This window comes from Notothenia rossii (assembly GCF_949606895.1).
Source record: "Notothenia rossii genome assembly, chromosome: 5".
In the NCBI taxonomy this organism is placed as follows: domain Eukaryota; kingdom Metazoa; phylum Chordata; class Actinopteri; order Perciformes; family Nototheniidae; genus Notothenia; species Notothenia rossii.
This window is the reverse complement of record NC_136903.1, coordinates 52,481,374-52,497,667: the sequence shown is the minus strand read 5'-3', so window position 1 is coordinate 52,497,667 and position 16,294 is coordinate 52,481,374. Positions and strand designations below refer to the sequence as shown.

General features: G+C 45.4%; 2 protein-coding genes across 5 annotated transcripts in view; one reads left to right on the top strand and one right to left on the bottom strand.

The window, feature by feature from the left end:
* LOC307039302 (copine-9-like) overlaps positions 1–16,294 on the bottom strand; it is a 313,745-nt gene that overhangs the window by 226,198 nt on the left and 71,253 nt on the right. The window lies entirely within an intron of this gene.
* Positions 11,403–15,799, top strand: LOC307039299 (zinc finger MYM-type protein 1-like). Of its 2 annotated transcripts, XM_079681202.1 has the most exons (5): positions 11,403–11,687; positions 12,230–12,313; positions 12,412–12,513; positions 12,639–12,725; positions 13,048–15,799. In XM_079681202.1, exons 1-5 carry the CDS (start codon positions 11,609–11,611, stop codon positions 15,258–15,260), a joined length of 2,565 nt encoding a protein of 854 aa, XP_079537328.1. In that variant the 5' UTR covers positions 11,403–11,608; the 3' UTR covers positions 15,261–15,799. The 2 variants fall into 2 exon arrangements, with proteins under 2 accessions (XP_079537328.1, XP_079537329.1); XM_079681203.1 differs by lacking the exons at positions 11,403–11,687; positions 12,230–12,313; positions 12,412–12,513 and having other exon boundaries at positions 12,650–12,725; positions 13,002–15,799.

Sequence of the window (16,294 nt, the reverse complement as noted above, 5' to 3'; positions counted from 1 at the left end):
GCCCAGCGGGACGGGAACCTATCGTTGACACGGACACCTGCAGCACAGAGTGGGCACTTTTTAAGGAGCTGCTCCATGCAAACTACAGCAACAGTTCCTTCCAGGAGTTGGACAAGATCATGGCTACACAACATGCTGGCTTCCTACCTGAAACCACAAAGCTCCTGGCTGCAATCTCGGTCATTCCAATGAGCACGGTGCCGTGCGAACGTGGATTCAGCGTTCAAAATCGCATAAAGACCAAGGGCAGGGCAAGAATAAAAGCAGAAAATCTCGATGTCCTGATGAGAATCTGCATTGAAGGACCACCCATTGAACAGTTTGACTTCTACAGAGCCCTGGAAAAGTTTTCAAGTGGAAAAACGCGGCCGCATTTTCCAAGGACCATGCAAGGAGCGGTGTCCCTGCCAGCAGCGGTGATTTGATACAGGTAGATTATGTATTATGTAACAAATGTTACGTATTGTCTATTGTGTGTGTAAAGAGACAGTATATAAAAGTAACGATGCAATTCAAAATTGTGTGTGTGTGCATATATAAGTAAAGCGATAGTATTTATAAAGCGATAGTATATCTCTTCTCTTCCACCCCCCCGCCACACCCCCCAGCACCGGGGTGGACGGCCTCTCAGCCTTGGTCTGGCGGAAACACTGTGTACTACATAGCTAGCAGCAGCAAGATCGGCAGAATTATAACAAATTGAATAGCTAGCATTTATAATGTACAGCAAACCAAAACACAAGAGCGGCGCTCAAACGAGAAAGGACAAGAGAGAACAAGGAGACGTAAAGGCTAAACTGGCAAAATTAGACCGTTTTTTTGGTCATACATCATCCTCGAAATCGAACGCTAACGTTGGTAATGTTGATGTGCAGCGGCAGCCCGAGCCGGAGGCTAACGATAGCTCACCTGCCTCACCATCATCTAGCTACACAAGTGAAGCTATATCCCTGGCTGTGCGACCTTCTTCTCCAGCCATGAGCCAGGAGGAGAGGATGGATTTGGCTGTGCCCGGCGGTGGTCCTACAGTTCCCGCAAGGGCCCCTTCCCCAACCAATAGCGCTATGGCGCTATTGAGACGCCAAGATCAAAGGCTATATTATAGCAACCGGCCCATTCCCCAGAGACACACATCAAGGAAACAGGTGTTTCTCCGAGATCTATTACACCACCACTACCAGAGCAGGTATCAAACTGCCACGGAGATTGCTGTGTTACTCCCCCACCCTGGACTGTGCCTATTGTGAGCCGTGCTGGCTGTTCGCAGAGCGAGGTGCACCGTTCTACAGTGATGCGTGGGTCAAAGGAGTTCGTGACTGGCAACATTTGTCGGCGAGGATTGACTCACATGCACAATCTCAGGTCCATGTCGGACGTATGTCATATATGAACAGTGGAAGAAAAACGGGAGAATCGATGCAAACATGGAGAGGAATGCAAGGAATGCTGCTAAAGACAGGTACTTGAGCGTATTGTCAACGTTACAATCACTCTGGCCACAAGTAACTTGGCTTTTAGAGGACATAGGGAGATTCTTGGACAGCCCAACAGTGGAAACTTTCTCAGTATGATAGAACTTTTAGCATGTTAATATACGGTTCTGAAAGAACTTGTTGAGCGACCACAAGGTTCTGTGAAATACTTGAGTCCAACTGTTAAAAATGAGATAATCTACATAATCGCAAAGCGGGTACAGTGCGACATTCAAGTAGAAAAATAAATAATGCTCCGTTTTTTTCTGTGATCATGGACACCCAAGATATTTCCAAAAGAGACCAAATTAGCCAAGTGTATAGATATGTGACAATCCAGAGGGATGAAAATGTCAACGCAAAAGATATCCTGATAAACAAGGCTTTCTTGGGGTTCGTGGAAACAGTGGACACGTCAGCTTGTGAACTCCAAAAGAAAATCCTGGACAGCATAGAGAGTAACGGATACGATGGCGCGGCGAACATGAGTGGGGTCTATTCAGGTGTGCAGGCCAGGATCATGGAGATGGAACCGCTTGCCAAATATGTACACTGTGCTGCACACAATTTAAATCTGACACTGAATGACTCCATAAAGAATATAGCGGAGCTGCGCAATTTTTATGATATTGTTGAGACTCTTTATACTTTTTTCAGCCAAAGTATTAAGAGATTGTCACTCCTTTCCGGTATCATGTCATCAGAACTCTCAGAGCATTGTAAAGTTACCATGAAGCGCCTCTGCCCAACCAGGTAGTGCTCAAGACATGATGCAATTGCTGCCCTTAGATACCGGTATGTAGATATCATGTAAGCTCTAACTAAAATCGCTCGGGTCAGCGAAAAGAGGGAGGAACGGGACGAGGCTACAGCCCTAAAAAACCATATGGAAAAATTCAGCTTTATTTTTCTTGTCATACAACATACAAAAATACTGGAAAACATGAATGCAGTGTCAAAGATGTTGCAGGCAAAGGATGTAGACATCCACAAAGCTGTTGGTCTCCTCCAAAACAAAATTCATGCCCTATCTTGTGATATATTTATTTTAATGTCACCTTATATATATTCGTGTGTGTTAAATTTGAAGGGACAAAGTACATTTTTCCTCTTTTAAATATAGCGCAATAGTCTTTTCTTCCACTTTTATGTGTAATCAAAAGGGTGGTTTTTTGGCTATCTGTGGTTAGGCATAATACAAATGACCTTTGACATTTGCTTTGCAGTTCCCAGAATATCACGAGAGTGGGTCTCTCTGTTAATCATCCACGGTTTTTGCAATTAACAAGGGAATTCCCAGATACATTTTCAGATATAAGGCAGTTAAAGTCTTGTAGAATTAATGATTTATCTATTTATTGTATGTTTTTACCATTAAAACAGATTATTGTTTAACCCTTATGCTGGTGCTTTGACTTTTCCTTCTTTTAAAACAAACTCATAGAGGAACGCGCGAAGCAGAGATTCTGCCTCAACAATCTGCATACCGAGATGACTTTGACCAGGTCAAACGCACCGCTCAAAATCTTGCTGAGCGATGGGAAGCGCAGAGCGAGTTCACGGAAATTTGCAAAAGAAGGATGAAACGCCACTTCGATGAACTCAGTCAAGACGAGAGGCTTAGTGATGGCGAGAGCCGTTTCAGAATTAATGTGTTCAATGCCAGCCTGGACATCATTAACAGCCAGCTGTCACAGAGGTTCACTTATATGCGTGAAACGAACAAACTGTTCTAGGCTATCCACCCCGGGACATTGAACCGTGTGCAGGATAAAGCAGGGATTTATCCCCGAGTTTCCCCGTCCGACTCCTTGCATTCAGAGCCTGCTTTAAGACTGAAATAGCTAAATAACCATCTGTGAAGGATATGACCAAGATGCTTATTGCGGACCACAGCTCAATAGCAGCCACATTTAGCGAAGTGTGGACAGCATTGCTGTTATATCTCACCATACCTGTCACTGTTGTGACCGCAGAACGCTCATTCTCAAAGCTCAAATTGATTAAGACGTATTTAAGAAGCAGCATGGGACAAGAACGACTCAGTGGATTGGCAACACTGTCAATAGAGAACAGCAGGGCCCGGAAGTTAGACCTGAGCAGCGTTGTTGACGACTTTGCTGAGCGCAAGGCCCGCAAGATTAACTTCTAATGGTGATGAGTAGCTTTTCTCTTGTTATGGAGAGGGATCGGAGATTTAAATCTGTAGCAATGTAATTGTGACCTCTCTTATGTTGGAAAATGTGCATGGTGCATACCTAACCTGTGTCTGTGATAACGTTTGGCTGCTGTGCAATGATGAAGAATGATTCATTATTTGATTGTGTGATTAGTTCACTGTGCCGTTGTTTTTTGAAGCATGATTTTTTTGAATAGTCTAATAAATATAAAATAATTGCCAGTATTATCAGTTGCAAGTGTGTATTTGTTGTAATAATGACGACTTGATTTGAAGCCTGTGTTTGAGAGTGAGAGTGAGAGAGTGAGAGAAAGAGAGATAGAGCGCACGCCCCAGGAATAATGCCAAATAGGCCTGATCAGAATCATTTCAAGTCCAGATTCAATGTTTTTTGCATAAGTAGGCTATATTTTTCGTTTCATTTATTTAATAAGTTAATTTCAAGACAACTTTGGGAATTTTGTTTGTTTGTTATGAGTTTTAAATAGATTTTGAATATTTGCACCGGGGCCAATCATAACCTTGTTACGCCACTGGAGCTACTTAGTGCTCTTACCTGTGATGCTTCCTCCAAACAGCATAATAATCAGACTGTATCATTAAAACTAAGTACCAGTTCTAGATCCTTTATGGAGCTAATTTCCTGCCATAACTCCACAAACAAACTAAACAGGTTTTACAAATGCCTCATGATTCACTAACAAACACAATGTGGTTTGCAAATACAAAACACCATCTACAAACTAATACATTTAGTTTTGCAAAGAAAAAACGTATCTATCAAACAAACACATAACATGTTTCTAATAAATCATGTTTCAGAGGCAAATTCGGCATAGGTTTTACAAGTAGGCTACACACATTTTTTTTACAACTACAACACTTTTTTTTACAAGTACAAAACTTGTTTTTACAACTACAAAACGTGTTCTTCTCACGGCGGAATATTACTGCCAAAAGTCACGTGACTTTTGGCAGTAATATTCCGCCGTGGCTGGCACATGCTCCACGGCAGCAGGGGGCACTACTGAGTTCATTGGGGAAGGCGGCAGCCTCCCGCCGGGAGGTTGAGCAGAGCATGGAACAGCCCTTGCCAACCCGATGACAGCGATCTTTCTTGCGATCCAGCGATCTGGTTCTATTTCGTGTATGGCTTCGCCCTCTAAGGCTATCGCTATTGGGTAATCCCCTGCGCCCCCGCGCGGCACTGAAACACTTGTAGTCCACGCCCACCCGCAAGGTGGGCCCCACCCTCGGGCTTCCTTCCGGTATAAATAGGAAGGAGGCACGCCAATCTGCTCCCTCTTTTCTTCAGCAAACCACGGCAGTTACTGAAGCACAGAACCATTAAACATCATGAGCAACAACTGCGTCCGAAATTGTCCTTCATGTGGCTCAGGATATATCATGAGCTATGACCAGCACGCAATGTGCGAATCCTGCCTGGGGCCAGAGCACGCGTACGCGGCTCTCAGCCAGCAGGTCGCTTGCTCACATTGTGCTCGTCTCCCATCAGCCGACAGGAAGCGAAGAGCGGACGCTCTAGCTGCTGCGGCCGACAAGGACGATTGGCCCGTCCAGGAGCACGTGGACGGCAGCATGTCCCTGGAGCCAAGTGCCGGGCAGGATTCGGACGACTCCTACCCCGTCTCCCTCCATGGTTCACTGTACGGTTCTCCCCTCCCCCCTCTCCCCCGGACGGGGGAGACAGAGTCGGAGCAGGGGGCTGGTTTGGCGGCCGAGCATGCGGTCCCCTTCTCCGTTGCCACAGGACGGCGGCCTACGTTGAGCTCCCTCAGAGAGTATGTCGCCCGCCAGGCCGACCGGGTGCACCAGTGTGCCTTTCAGGCGGCGGCGAATATCATCGCACTGCTCTCCAACTCGGTGGTGACACTGGTAGAGTGGTCCACCACCGAGGCAGAGGAAATCAGCAAGGCGGCCAGCACGGCGCTCACTCTGTGCGCGTCCATCGCTGTCTCCCAGGCGAGGATTTCCACGTGGGTGACACAGATCCAGCGCCACCTCTGGCTGCAGCAGGCGTCTGTTACGGAGACGGCCAGAAAAGTGCTACTGGACGCTCCAATCAGCAGAGCTCGCGGCATTCCTCTGTCCGAGATACGCCTCCTACACACGGTCATAATAACCCATGACCGCCGTTATAACGCCTCTTGTGGACAGCACTGCACACAACTCCACTCATCCCCTGAGCGTGTACACGCCTCATGGTGACAGCCGGAGTGAAACGCAGCGTGTGGAGGCTTCCTTGCAGCCCTTTTGCCTCACGGGCAGCGGCGGCGAGGGCAATGTCGTGGCTCGTCACCATGACGACCATTATGGCACATCACAGAGAAGCCAGAACGGGGGAATGAGCAGTATTCCAGGCTGAGTGCCCCCAGCGGCAGCGCCCGCAGCGCTACGGCGCCAGGGCTTGCTGCAGAAGCCTGCCGGTTTTAACCTTGGTTAATAACCTGCAGAGCTCGCGGCATTCCTCTGTCCGAGATACGCCTCCTACACACGGTCATAATAAACCCATGAGAGCCGTTATAACGCCTCATGTGAGCAGCACTGCACACACCTCCATCCATCCCCTGAGCGTGCACGCGCCTCATGATGAGAGTCGGAGTGAGACGCAGCGTGTGGAGGCTCCCGCGCAGCCCTTTCGGTCCAAGCCCACCTTGGGTTGCCTCACGCCCTGTGTAAACCAGCTGCCTATAACCTGTTGGTTAATAGCCAGCAGGGCTCGTTGCTAAAGCCTGGTTTTAACCTGTCGGTTAATACATTTCAGAGCATGCTAATTAAGCCGGCTGCCACTAATCTGTTGATTAGTAGACAGCAAGGCTCGCTGCAGAAGCCTGGTTTCAACCAGTTGGTTAATAAACTACAGAGCTTGCGGCATTCCTCTGTCCGAGATACGCCTCGTACACACAGCCTTAATAAACCCATGAGCGCCGTTAACGCCTCATGTGGGCAGCACTGCACACAACTCCACTCATCCCCTGAGCGTGTACCCGCCCCATGATGAGAGTCGGAGTGAGACGCAGCGTGTGGAGGCCCCTGCGCAGCCCTTTCGGTCAAAGCACAGCTTGGGTTGCCTCACGGGCAGCGGCGGCAGGGGCGTGGCTCGTCACCATGACGACCAAAAACACATCTCGAGCACGTGCGCCCACTCTCAGAGTTTTTCTCAGAGTGGCAGCGCGTGTGTCTGATGGACAGATGGATGAGCAGGCTGATCAGCAGAGGATATGTCCTGCAGTTCGCCTCTCCCCCCCCACAGTTAAATGGGATACAGGAAACACTCCTGTCCTCACAGAAGCTATGTCTTGCGCTCCAATCCGAGCTGCTGGAACTCCTGTTGAAAGAGGATATTTCCAGGGTTCCTCAAAGGGAGGAAAGTCAGGGGTTTTCACTCCCGTTATTTTTCTAATCCCGAAAAAGACTGGGGGAATGAGACATCCTCGATCTGTCAGTATTCCACATGCTGACGAACAAACAGGTGCTGGAATGTGTTCACCAGGACGACTGGTTCACTTCCACCTGAAGGATGCATACTTCCACGTACCCATCATCCCAAAACACAGGAAACTCCTGCGTTTTCTCATTTCAGGGAATATCAGACCAGACAATAGTCTGCCGTTCGGATATTTCCTGGCTCCTCGCATTTTTGTGTAGAGACGGCTGGAGCCACTACACAGAGGAGGGATGAGAGTGTGGTTTTCTCTGGACGACCTGCTATTTGCTGGCTCGCTCCAGAGAAGAAGTTGCTTTACAGACGGTACATCTAGTATCGCATCTGTCAAAGCCTGGGTTTCATAATAAATTGGAAGAAGAGCTGTCCTCTTCCCTCTCAGACAATCGTTATCTGGGAGTGGAATTAAACTCAGCCAGCGTGAGAGCGCGGCTCTCGCGGCAGCGAGGGGAAGAACTGACAGCTCTCCTCCGGCGTGTCACAACCCACACAGCCCTCTCCGTGACGCAGCTGCTCTGCGTTGGCATCAGCTGGTCACGTGATGATCCCCTTGGGTCTCTTCCAACAGGTGGACACTCCAGAGGTGGTTCATTCGCTGCAGAAGCCTGCTGTTTTTAACCTATTGGTTTATAAACTGCAGAGCTCGCGGAATTCCTCTGTCCCAGATATGCCTCCTACACACGGTCATAATAACCACTAGCACCGTTATAACGCCTCGTGTGGACAGCATGCACACACCTCTCATGCCCTGGGCGTGTACGCGCCTCATGATGAGAGATGGAGTGAAATGCAGCGCGTGGAAACTCCCTCGCAGCCCTTTTGCCTCACGGGCAGCGGCGGTAAGGGTGTGGCTCTTCACCATGACGACCATTACGGCACATCACAGAGAAGCCTCTCCCCCCCAGCAGTTCCATGGGATATAAGAAACACTCCTGTCATTCCAGGAACAGTGTCTTACGTGGTTTTTACTCCGCTATTTTCTAAATCTCGGAAAAAAACGGGGGAGTCGCCCCGTTGCTGTAAAATCAATGTGTTGATTCGCACAGACAACAGGCCACGGCTATGGAAGCAGCCTACCTCAATCGCCAGGGAGGAGTACGATCTGCGCAGCTTCTGAACGCAGCCAGGCGGCTGCTGTTCTGGGCGCGCACACACGTTGCTCGATTCAGAGCAATGTATATTCCCGGCGAATTGAACAGAGTGGCTCGCAAAGCGCAGCAGCCGTGTTATGCGAGGAGTACGGAGACTCAGACCTGTGTCACGCGCACTGGCGCCTCAGTCGGATTTGGCTTTGGTCTTACGCGCACTAAGCAAAGCCCCATTTGAACCTTTAGACCAGGTTCCCCTTAAACTGATATCAGCCAAAGTAGTATTACTTTTGGCTCTATCAGCGAAAAGGGTGAGTGATTTGTCTGCTCTCTCTGTGGCTCCGTCATGCCTCCGGATCCAAGGAGGTGGCAGTTCAGCTGTTTTACGCCCTAACCTGGCTTTTATGCCAAAGGTCATCACAAGCTCTTTTAGAGTCGAGAGTGATCACCTTGGATGGCTTCTTTCCCTCCTCACAGGTCGGAGGAAGAAGCTGCGTCTCATCTCCTCTGTCATGTGCGCACGCTATCCTGCTAGTGGTGCGCACGGCTGCCTTACGCCATTTTCAGCGCCTGTTTGTGCATTATAGAGAGCGCTTTATCGGGCAGCCTCTGTCTGCACAACGGCTGTCACACTGGCTGTGTGAGGCTGTGTCACAGGCATATGTCTCCTCATGGGGTGGAGCCCCCGGAGAACATCAATGCGCACTCCACCAGAGGAATGTCCTCCTCCATGGCTTTGCACGGAGGAATGTCAGTAGAAGACATTTGCACTGCTGCATCTTGGTCTTCTCCCCGTTCATTTATTCTCTTGTATTTGAGGGATGTCTCCCATTCCTCTCTAACACATTTTGCACGGAGTGTCTTGTCAGAGTGAGTGACGTCAGGGATCCAGCCGTGCGCTCTCCTGCCTGTCTACACGCAGAGAGCTGCTGTTCCCCCTCTTTTTGTCACTGGGCAAAGTATGACCTTCGTCTCTACTTTTCACAGCGGCAGGTATGTATTGTTCCCAGCCCTCGCCCCCTCGTGGAAAATATTCATGTTATGCTATATTCCAGGGACGGTGATGCACCATTACGCATGGCACAACAGGCATGGGGTGTTATTGAGCAGGTGTGTCTGTGCTTCTAGTACCGGGCGGACCCAGTGGGGCGCAGACTACATCAGGCTTCGCCCTTAACCCAATAGCGATAGCCTTAGAGGGCGAAGCCATTATGAAATAGAACTGAAGTTACCTACTGTAACCCCAGCTTCTATGAGTATTGGCGAAGCCCTCTAAGTGCTGGGCCCCACTGGCTCCACGAATAGCTGAAGGAAAGTTATTTTGTATGGGAGCAGATTGTCGGGCCTCCTTCCTATTTATACCGGAAGGGAGCCCGATGGTGGGCGTGGACTACAAGTGTTTCAGTGCTTTGCGGGGGCGCAGGGGGATCACCCAATAGCGATAGCCTTAGAGGACTACGCCATTTACTCATAGAAGCTGGAGTTACAGTAGGTAACTACAGGTAAGTGTTATAGTGATAATATTATAAACAAGGTGAATTTAGCGATCACAACGAAAACAGCGAAGACACATATTGAGCCCAGAAAATGAATGTTATTAGGGCTGTAAATGTAATAAGCCTTTGTCTAAAATGGACAACATTGTAACTAAGGAGATTTAAACCATACAGCAATTCTGCACTCTTCATTTTCTTTCCTGCTATATTCAATGAGTGATGCAAATATGTTTTACCACAAGTTCTTAATAAAACTGACACTGTTGGACTCTGTAGTTGACTGCTACCAGAAATAAAATGAAGTACTTTACTGTGTACTTTGTAAGTAATCCTCTGTCAGAGTCCCCTCCATAATACATAATGCATGTTTTCTGCTATCTTTGATTAATGATCAAAATAAAATGTTACCATTAGTTCTTAATGAAATTGATACTGTTTGACTTTGTATTAGTTAGCCTACTACTTACAATACATTGAAGTACTTTGACTGTGTATCTTTTGAGAAATACTCAGTCAAAGTCCCCTGCTGAGAACAAAATCAAGCGACTTCTGCTAAGTTTGATGAGGGAATTCTTTTTTGTTGCCATTAGTTCTTCGTGAGATTGATCCTGTTGGACTCAGTACTACTGAAACTACCCCCACAAGTACTATGAAGTACTTACTGTGTACTTTTCCAGTAATCATCTGTCAATGTCCCCTCCCGACTACAAGAATGCATGTTTTTCTTTTAATAAGTGTTGAACTAGGAGCAGAGAAATAATCATATTTAAAAGACAGCAGCCCCATAAGAGGCCAACAAGAGCCACAAGGGATTGTCACTTTGCTGAAGGATATTTGTGACCAGCTATCCAGGCCAGACTCTAAAGACTTTCCAAAGGGTAAAAATGCTGCTGCTGGAGTACTGACTGGAAGTATTGCTGATATCAAGTCTACCATCCTCTTAAAATACTCTGTCCAACAATATCAGTCTCATAAGAAAGGTGTTTTAACGCTTATTCAAAATAGCAGAGAAACATGAATTATTGTATTCAGGAGGGGACATTGACAGAGGATTACTCAAAAAGTACACAGTAAAAGTACTTCATAGTACTTGTGGGACTAGTACTGAGTCCAACAGTGTCAATCTCACGAAGAACTAATGGCAAAAAATATTTGTGGCTTGATTAGGTTCTCAGGAGGGGGACTTTGACAGAGGATTACAAAAAAACACACACACTAGAAGTACTTCAATGTATTGTGATAGTAGGTGTAAGAATACTGAGTCCAGCAGTCTCAATATCATTAAGAACTTATGTTATTTTCTTTTTATCACTCATCAAAGAAAGCAGAAAACATGCATTATGTACTATGGAGGGGACTCTGACAGAGGATTACTCACAAAGTACACAGTAAAGTACTTCCTTTTATTTCTGGTAGCAGTCAACTAGTACCGAGTCCAACAGTATCAGTTTTATTCAGAACTTATGGTAAAAAAAAATTGTATCACTCATTGAATATAGCAGGAAAGAAAATGAAGAGTGCAGAATCGCTGTAAGGTTTAAATCTCCTTAGTTACCAGGGGCGGAGCTTCCTACAGGCAATATAGGCGGTTGCCTAGAGCGCCACCCAGAGGGGGGCGCCAAAAATTGCAACACATTTTTTTTTTTTTTTTTTTTTTTTTTTTTTTTTTTTGCTTGGCGCAGTTTTGGCGCCCCCCCCTCTATATCTGCAACCATTATTCTTACATAAAAAAAAAAATTCTAACATAAGGGAAAATGAGCCAAAAATCTAAAACGGTCGGTCGGTCTAAGAGCCTCGGCTTTAGGTGTTCACAGTCAGAACATGCTAGAGCGCTGTGCATTGATGGGTATCGGTCAAGTGTTTATAAAATTGAGCGTTGAGGAAAGAAAGACTAACGTTAGAGAACTATGAAGAGGCAAAAGCCATCTGGGGCGCAGTATAAAAACAGAAGAAAAGAAGAAGAAGAGAAACGTGCCAAGGTGAAAGGTATGCAATTTTGATTGTATTGTCAACATTAGCGAATGGATCATGTAATCTTGCTAGTTAGCCAAGCCAACGTTAGCTAGCCAGCGTTTGTTATTGCCATTCAGTCGAAAATGTCATAAGGCTATTTTCTTTGTGTCATGAAATAGAAATATTAGTAATAATAACAATGTTAGTTTTGGTGTAGCGAGCTAGCCAGTGTGGTGGAATGTTAGTTAGTTGGTAACGTTAGCTAACGTTAAGTTTACCTCAGAAAGCACATTGACTATCCGAGTCAAACATTTGCCAAATTCAACCCTGTCATAATGTGCGCTAACGTTAGCTAACTAGCTCAGTGGTTCTCAACTCCAGTCCTGTTGAATGTTTTCGTTCCAACCCAGAACTAACACACCTGATTCAACTGTTCTAATAAGATAGGCATAGCTCTTGATTAGTTGAATCAGACCTGTCAGGCTGTCCTAATGCTTACTAACTAAATAATAGCTACATTTAACAAATGGAAATTATTCAATGTTGATAATACACATTTTGTTATATAATTTTAGATTCACTTTTAAAATATCTGGGACCATCTGCTGCATCAGTTGACAAGGAACCGCCATGCACCTCAGCTGTGCCGGCTTCCTCAGGTGAGTGCAATGTGTCAATAGATGTTCCTGATGATAAATAATTGAATGTGAAATCCAGTCAATATATTTGCTCTTGTGTGTTCTTTCTATATTTATAGACCTAGAACCACATGAAGGAACGTCAGAACAGCAAGCTGCTCATCCTGATGAGATGACCACTGATTCCACCCTGCCACTGACCACTGTGTCTGTTTGTTCTGGTGAGTACAATATGTCAATAGATGTTCCTGATGTGATGATAAATAATTGAATGTAAAAATGACTGTCGTGCCATTTCTAATCCAGCCAATATATTTGCTCTTGTGTGTTCTCTATATATGTATAGGCCCAGAACCACTACAAGGAACGTCAGAACAGCCTGCTGCATCTCATCCTGATTGCACCACAGATTCCACCCATACACTCTTCTCAGGTGTGTGCCTGATGAATGTAAAGATGTTTAGCTATAAACCTAATTGTCCTCATGCTTTCAAGTAATTGCTTTCTGTTTTTATTTACATTTTACACACTGTCCCAACCTTTTTGGAATTGGGGTTGTGTGTGTGTGTGTGTGTGTGTGTGTGTGTGTGTGTGTGTGTGTGTGTGTGTGTGTGTGTGTGTGTGTGTGTGTGTGTGTGTGTGTGTGTGTGTGTGTGTGTGTGTGTGTGTGTGTGTGTGTGTGTGTGTGTGTGTGTGTGTGTGTGTGAAGATATTGTGAATATGAGGTGAGAAAATGTGCTTCACATGCCCTCCAGATGCAGCAAAGACGGACGATCCACTACCAACCGATCCTGCTGACTGCCCTTCACATCTCACAGACACAATGAGGACAGAGTTTGTTCGGAGAGGACCATATCAGATAACACCTGATTTCATTTTCCCAAGGAGAGATGATGGGAGAAGTTGCCACCACCAGTACTTCAGCAGGACCTTAGTAAATAGAGAAAGGATCAAAAGAAGTTGGGTGACATATTCAAAAAAGAAGAACAGTCTTTTTTGTTTTTTTTGTCAACTTTTATCTCCAAAACAAATTCATTTAACAAATGCAGGACTGTCGGATTGGAAAAATGCAAGTGCTGCTTTGACCAGCCATGAAAATAGTCCGGAACACCTGAACAATTTGGCGTCATGGAAAGAATTGGCAGTTCGATTAAAACAAGGTACAACAATAGACAAACAAGAGCAGGCCCTCCTTGAGGCAGAGAAGAGTCGGTGGAGAGCAGTGCTGACACGACTGGTTGCTATTGTACAGTCTCTGGCAGGGCGAAATATGGCATTGAGAGGAAAGACAGAAATACTCCACTCTCCTTCAAATGGAAACTTTTTGAAAGAGGTTGAGCTTTTGGCGCAGTTTGACCCAGTGATGAAAGACCACATCCACAAGATTAAAAGTCAAACATCCCACCACAGCTACTTGGGCAAAACCATTCAGAATGAGTTGATTGAATGCATCAGTGGAAAGATTCTATCAACAATAGTGCAAGAAATAAAGAAATGCAAGTACTTTTCCCTCATTTTAGATTGCACCCCGGATGTTAGCCACACTGAACAGCTGTCAGTAGTCATCAGAATTGTGACACTGGAAGAAGACCCCCAGATTAAAGAGCACTTCATGGGATTCCTAGTAGCAGAGGAGTCCACTGGTGAAAGTTTGTCCGCCCTGATTTTGAAGAGGCTGGAGGAGTTGCAGATTGCCTTTGATGACTGCAGAGGACAGTCATATGACAACGGCGCAAATATGAGAGGGAAGAACAAGGGAGTACAGGCCAGGCTACTGCAGTTGAACCCAAGAGCTTTGTTTGTGCCTTGTGGGGCACATACACTCAATTTGGTCATTGCTGATGCTGCCAAAAGCTCCAAAGATGCCATATCATTTTTTGGCATTGTGCAGAAGCTATACTGCCTGTTTTCTGCCTCTACACAGAGATGGGCCATCCTCAAGAAACACGTCAACCTTTCACTCAAAATGTGGTCAGAAACCAGATGGGAGAGCAGAGTGAAAGCTGTGGAGCCTCTGCGATATGAAGCCGCAGCTGTGAGAGAGGCACTGCTTGAGGTGAGAAACCAGGCCAAAGACCCAATCATCAGGATTGAAGCCCAGTCTCTGGCAGAAGAAGTGGGGTCATTCCGCTTTTCACTGTGCACAGTGGTCTGGTATGACATGTTAAGTCAAATTCAGCAGGTGAGCAAAGTCCTGCAGTCCCAAACAATGCAAGTGGATGTAGCAGTAAGTCTAGTGAAAAAGACTGAAAAAGCTCTCAAATCCTACAGAGCCACAGGCTTTGTGGCTGCACAAACATCAGCCAAGGACATGTGTGAAGACATGAATGTGGATGCAGTCCTTGTGCAAAAGCGGCTGAAGTCAACAAAGAGCCACTTCTCATATGAGTCTCCTGATGAGCCATTGAGGAATGCCTTGCAAAATCTGGAGGTAACGTTCTTTAACGTGGTGGTAGATGCTGCAGTGTCAGCACAAAAGGAGAGGTTTACCACACTTGAACATGTGCAAGACAAGTTTGGCATTCTGTACAACTTCCCAGACCTGCCACACCAAGAGCTGATGAAGCAAGCAGAGGCACTTGCACACACCTTAAGCCATGGAGGGCAATCTGATTTGGATGGGAAGGAGCTGGCTCAGGAGTTGGAAAATGTACCTGACTTGCCATCAAAGAGCATGACAACTCTTGAGTTGTTGAAATTCATACACACAAAGCAGCTCACCGAAATATATCCCAACTTGTGTATTGCTCTGCGGATCAGTGCAACGCTACCAGTAACAGTAGCTTCAGCCGAGAGGAGTTTTTCCAAATTAAAACTCTTGAAAACATACCTGAGGTCCACCATGGCTCAAGAACGCCTCAGTGGTCTGGCTGTAATCAGTATTAACCATGAGGTTGGTGGTCAGATTTCATATGATGATGTGATTGATGACTTTGCAGCGAGGAAGGCCAGAAGGATTGCACTGTAAATGGAAACCAGTAGGAGCTAATATGTAGGCCAACCTTGTGTGATGATAGGGAGTGGAATGTAAATAGTTCTTGAGACAAAGTGAATTTGTAATTTTTATGTATTTGTTTGTTTATTTTGCATATTATATTTTGATTATTTGACATGTGTAACATATTTTACAATACATAATTTTCTTTTAAAGCAAATGTGCACGTTATTTTATTGTTTGTTATTGTTATTATTATTATTGTTTGTTAGCTAAGTTGTTTGTTTTAATTCTTTAGTGTGCACTTTACATTTCTTCTTAATTTTCTTTGAAAGCAAATTTGCACATTCTTTTATTGTTTGTTATTGATATTATTATTGTTTGTTAGCTAAGTTGTTTATTTGTTTTAATTCTTTAGTGTGCACTTTACATTTATTCTTAGCTCTTGTTCTTGCTTGTAATAAATAAAGCTGCAGTACTTTACTGTATAACTGTTAAGATGTTTTGATATTTTTTTTGGGGGGGGCGCAGTGGTGAAGCTCGCCTAGGGCACCAAATGTGCTAGGTCCGCCCCTGTTAGTTACAATTGTTTAGACAAAGGCTTATTATATTTACAGCCCTAATAACATTCATTTTCTGGGCTCAATATGTGTCTTCGCTGTTCTCGTTGTGATCGCTAAATTCACCTTGTTTATAATATTATCACTATAACACTGACCCAGATCGCTGGATCGCTAGAAACACTGCTGTCATCAGGTTGGCAAGGGCTGTTCCATGCTCTGCTCAACCTCCCGGCGGGAGGCTCCCGCCTTCCCCAATGGACTCAGTAGCACATGCTGCCGTGGAGCATGTGCCAGCCGTGACTTTTGGCAGAAATATTCCGCCGTGAGAAGAAAAAGTTTTGTAGTTGTAAAAACAAGTTTTGTACTTGTAAAAAAAAGTGTTGTAGTTGTAAAAAAAATGTGTGTACTTGTAAAACCTATGCTGAATTCGTCTCTGAAACATGATTTATTAGAAAAATGTTATGTGTTTGTTTGATAGATACGTTTTTTCTTTGCGAAACTAAA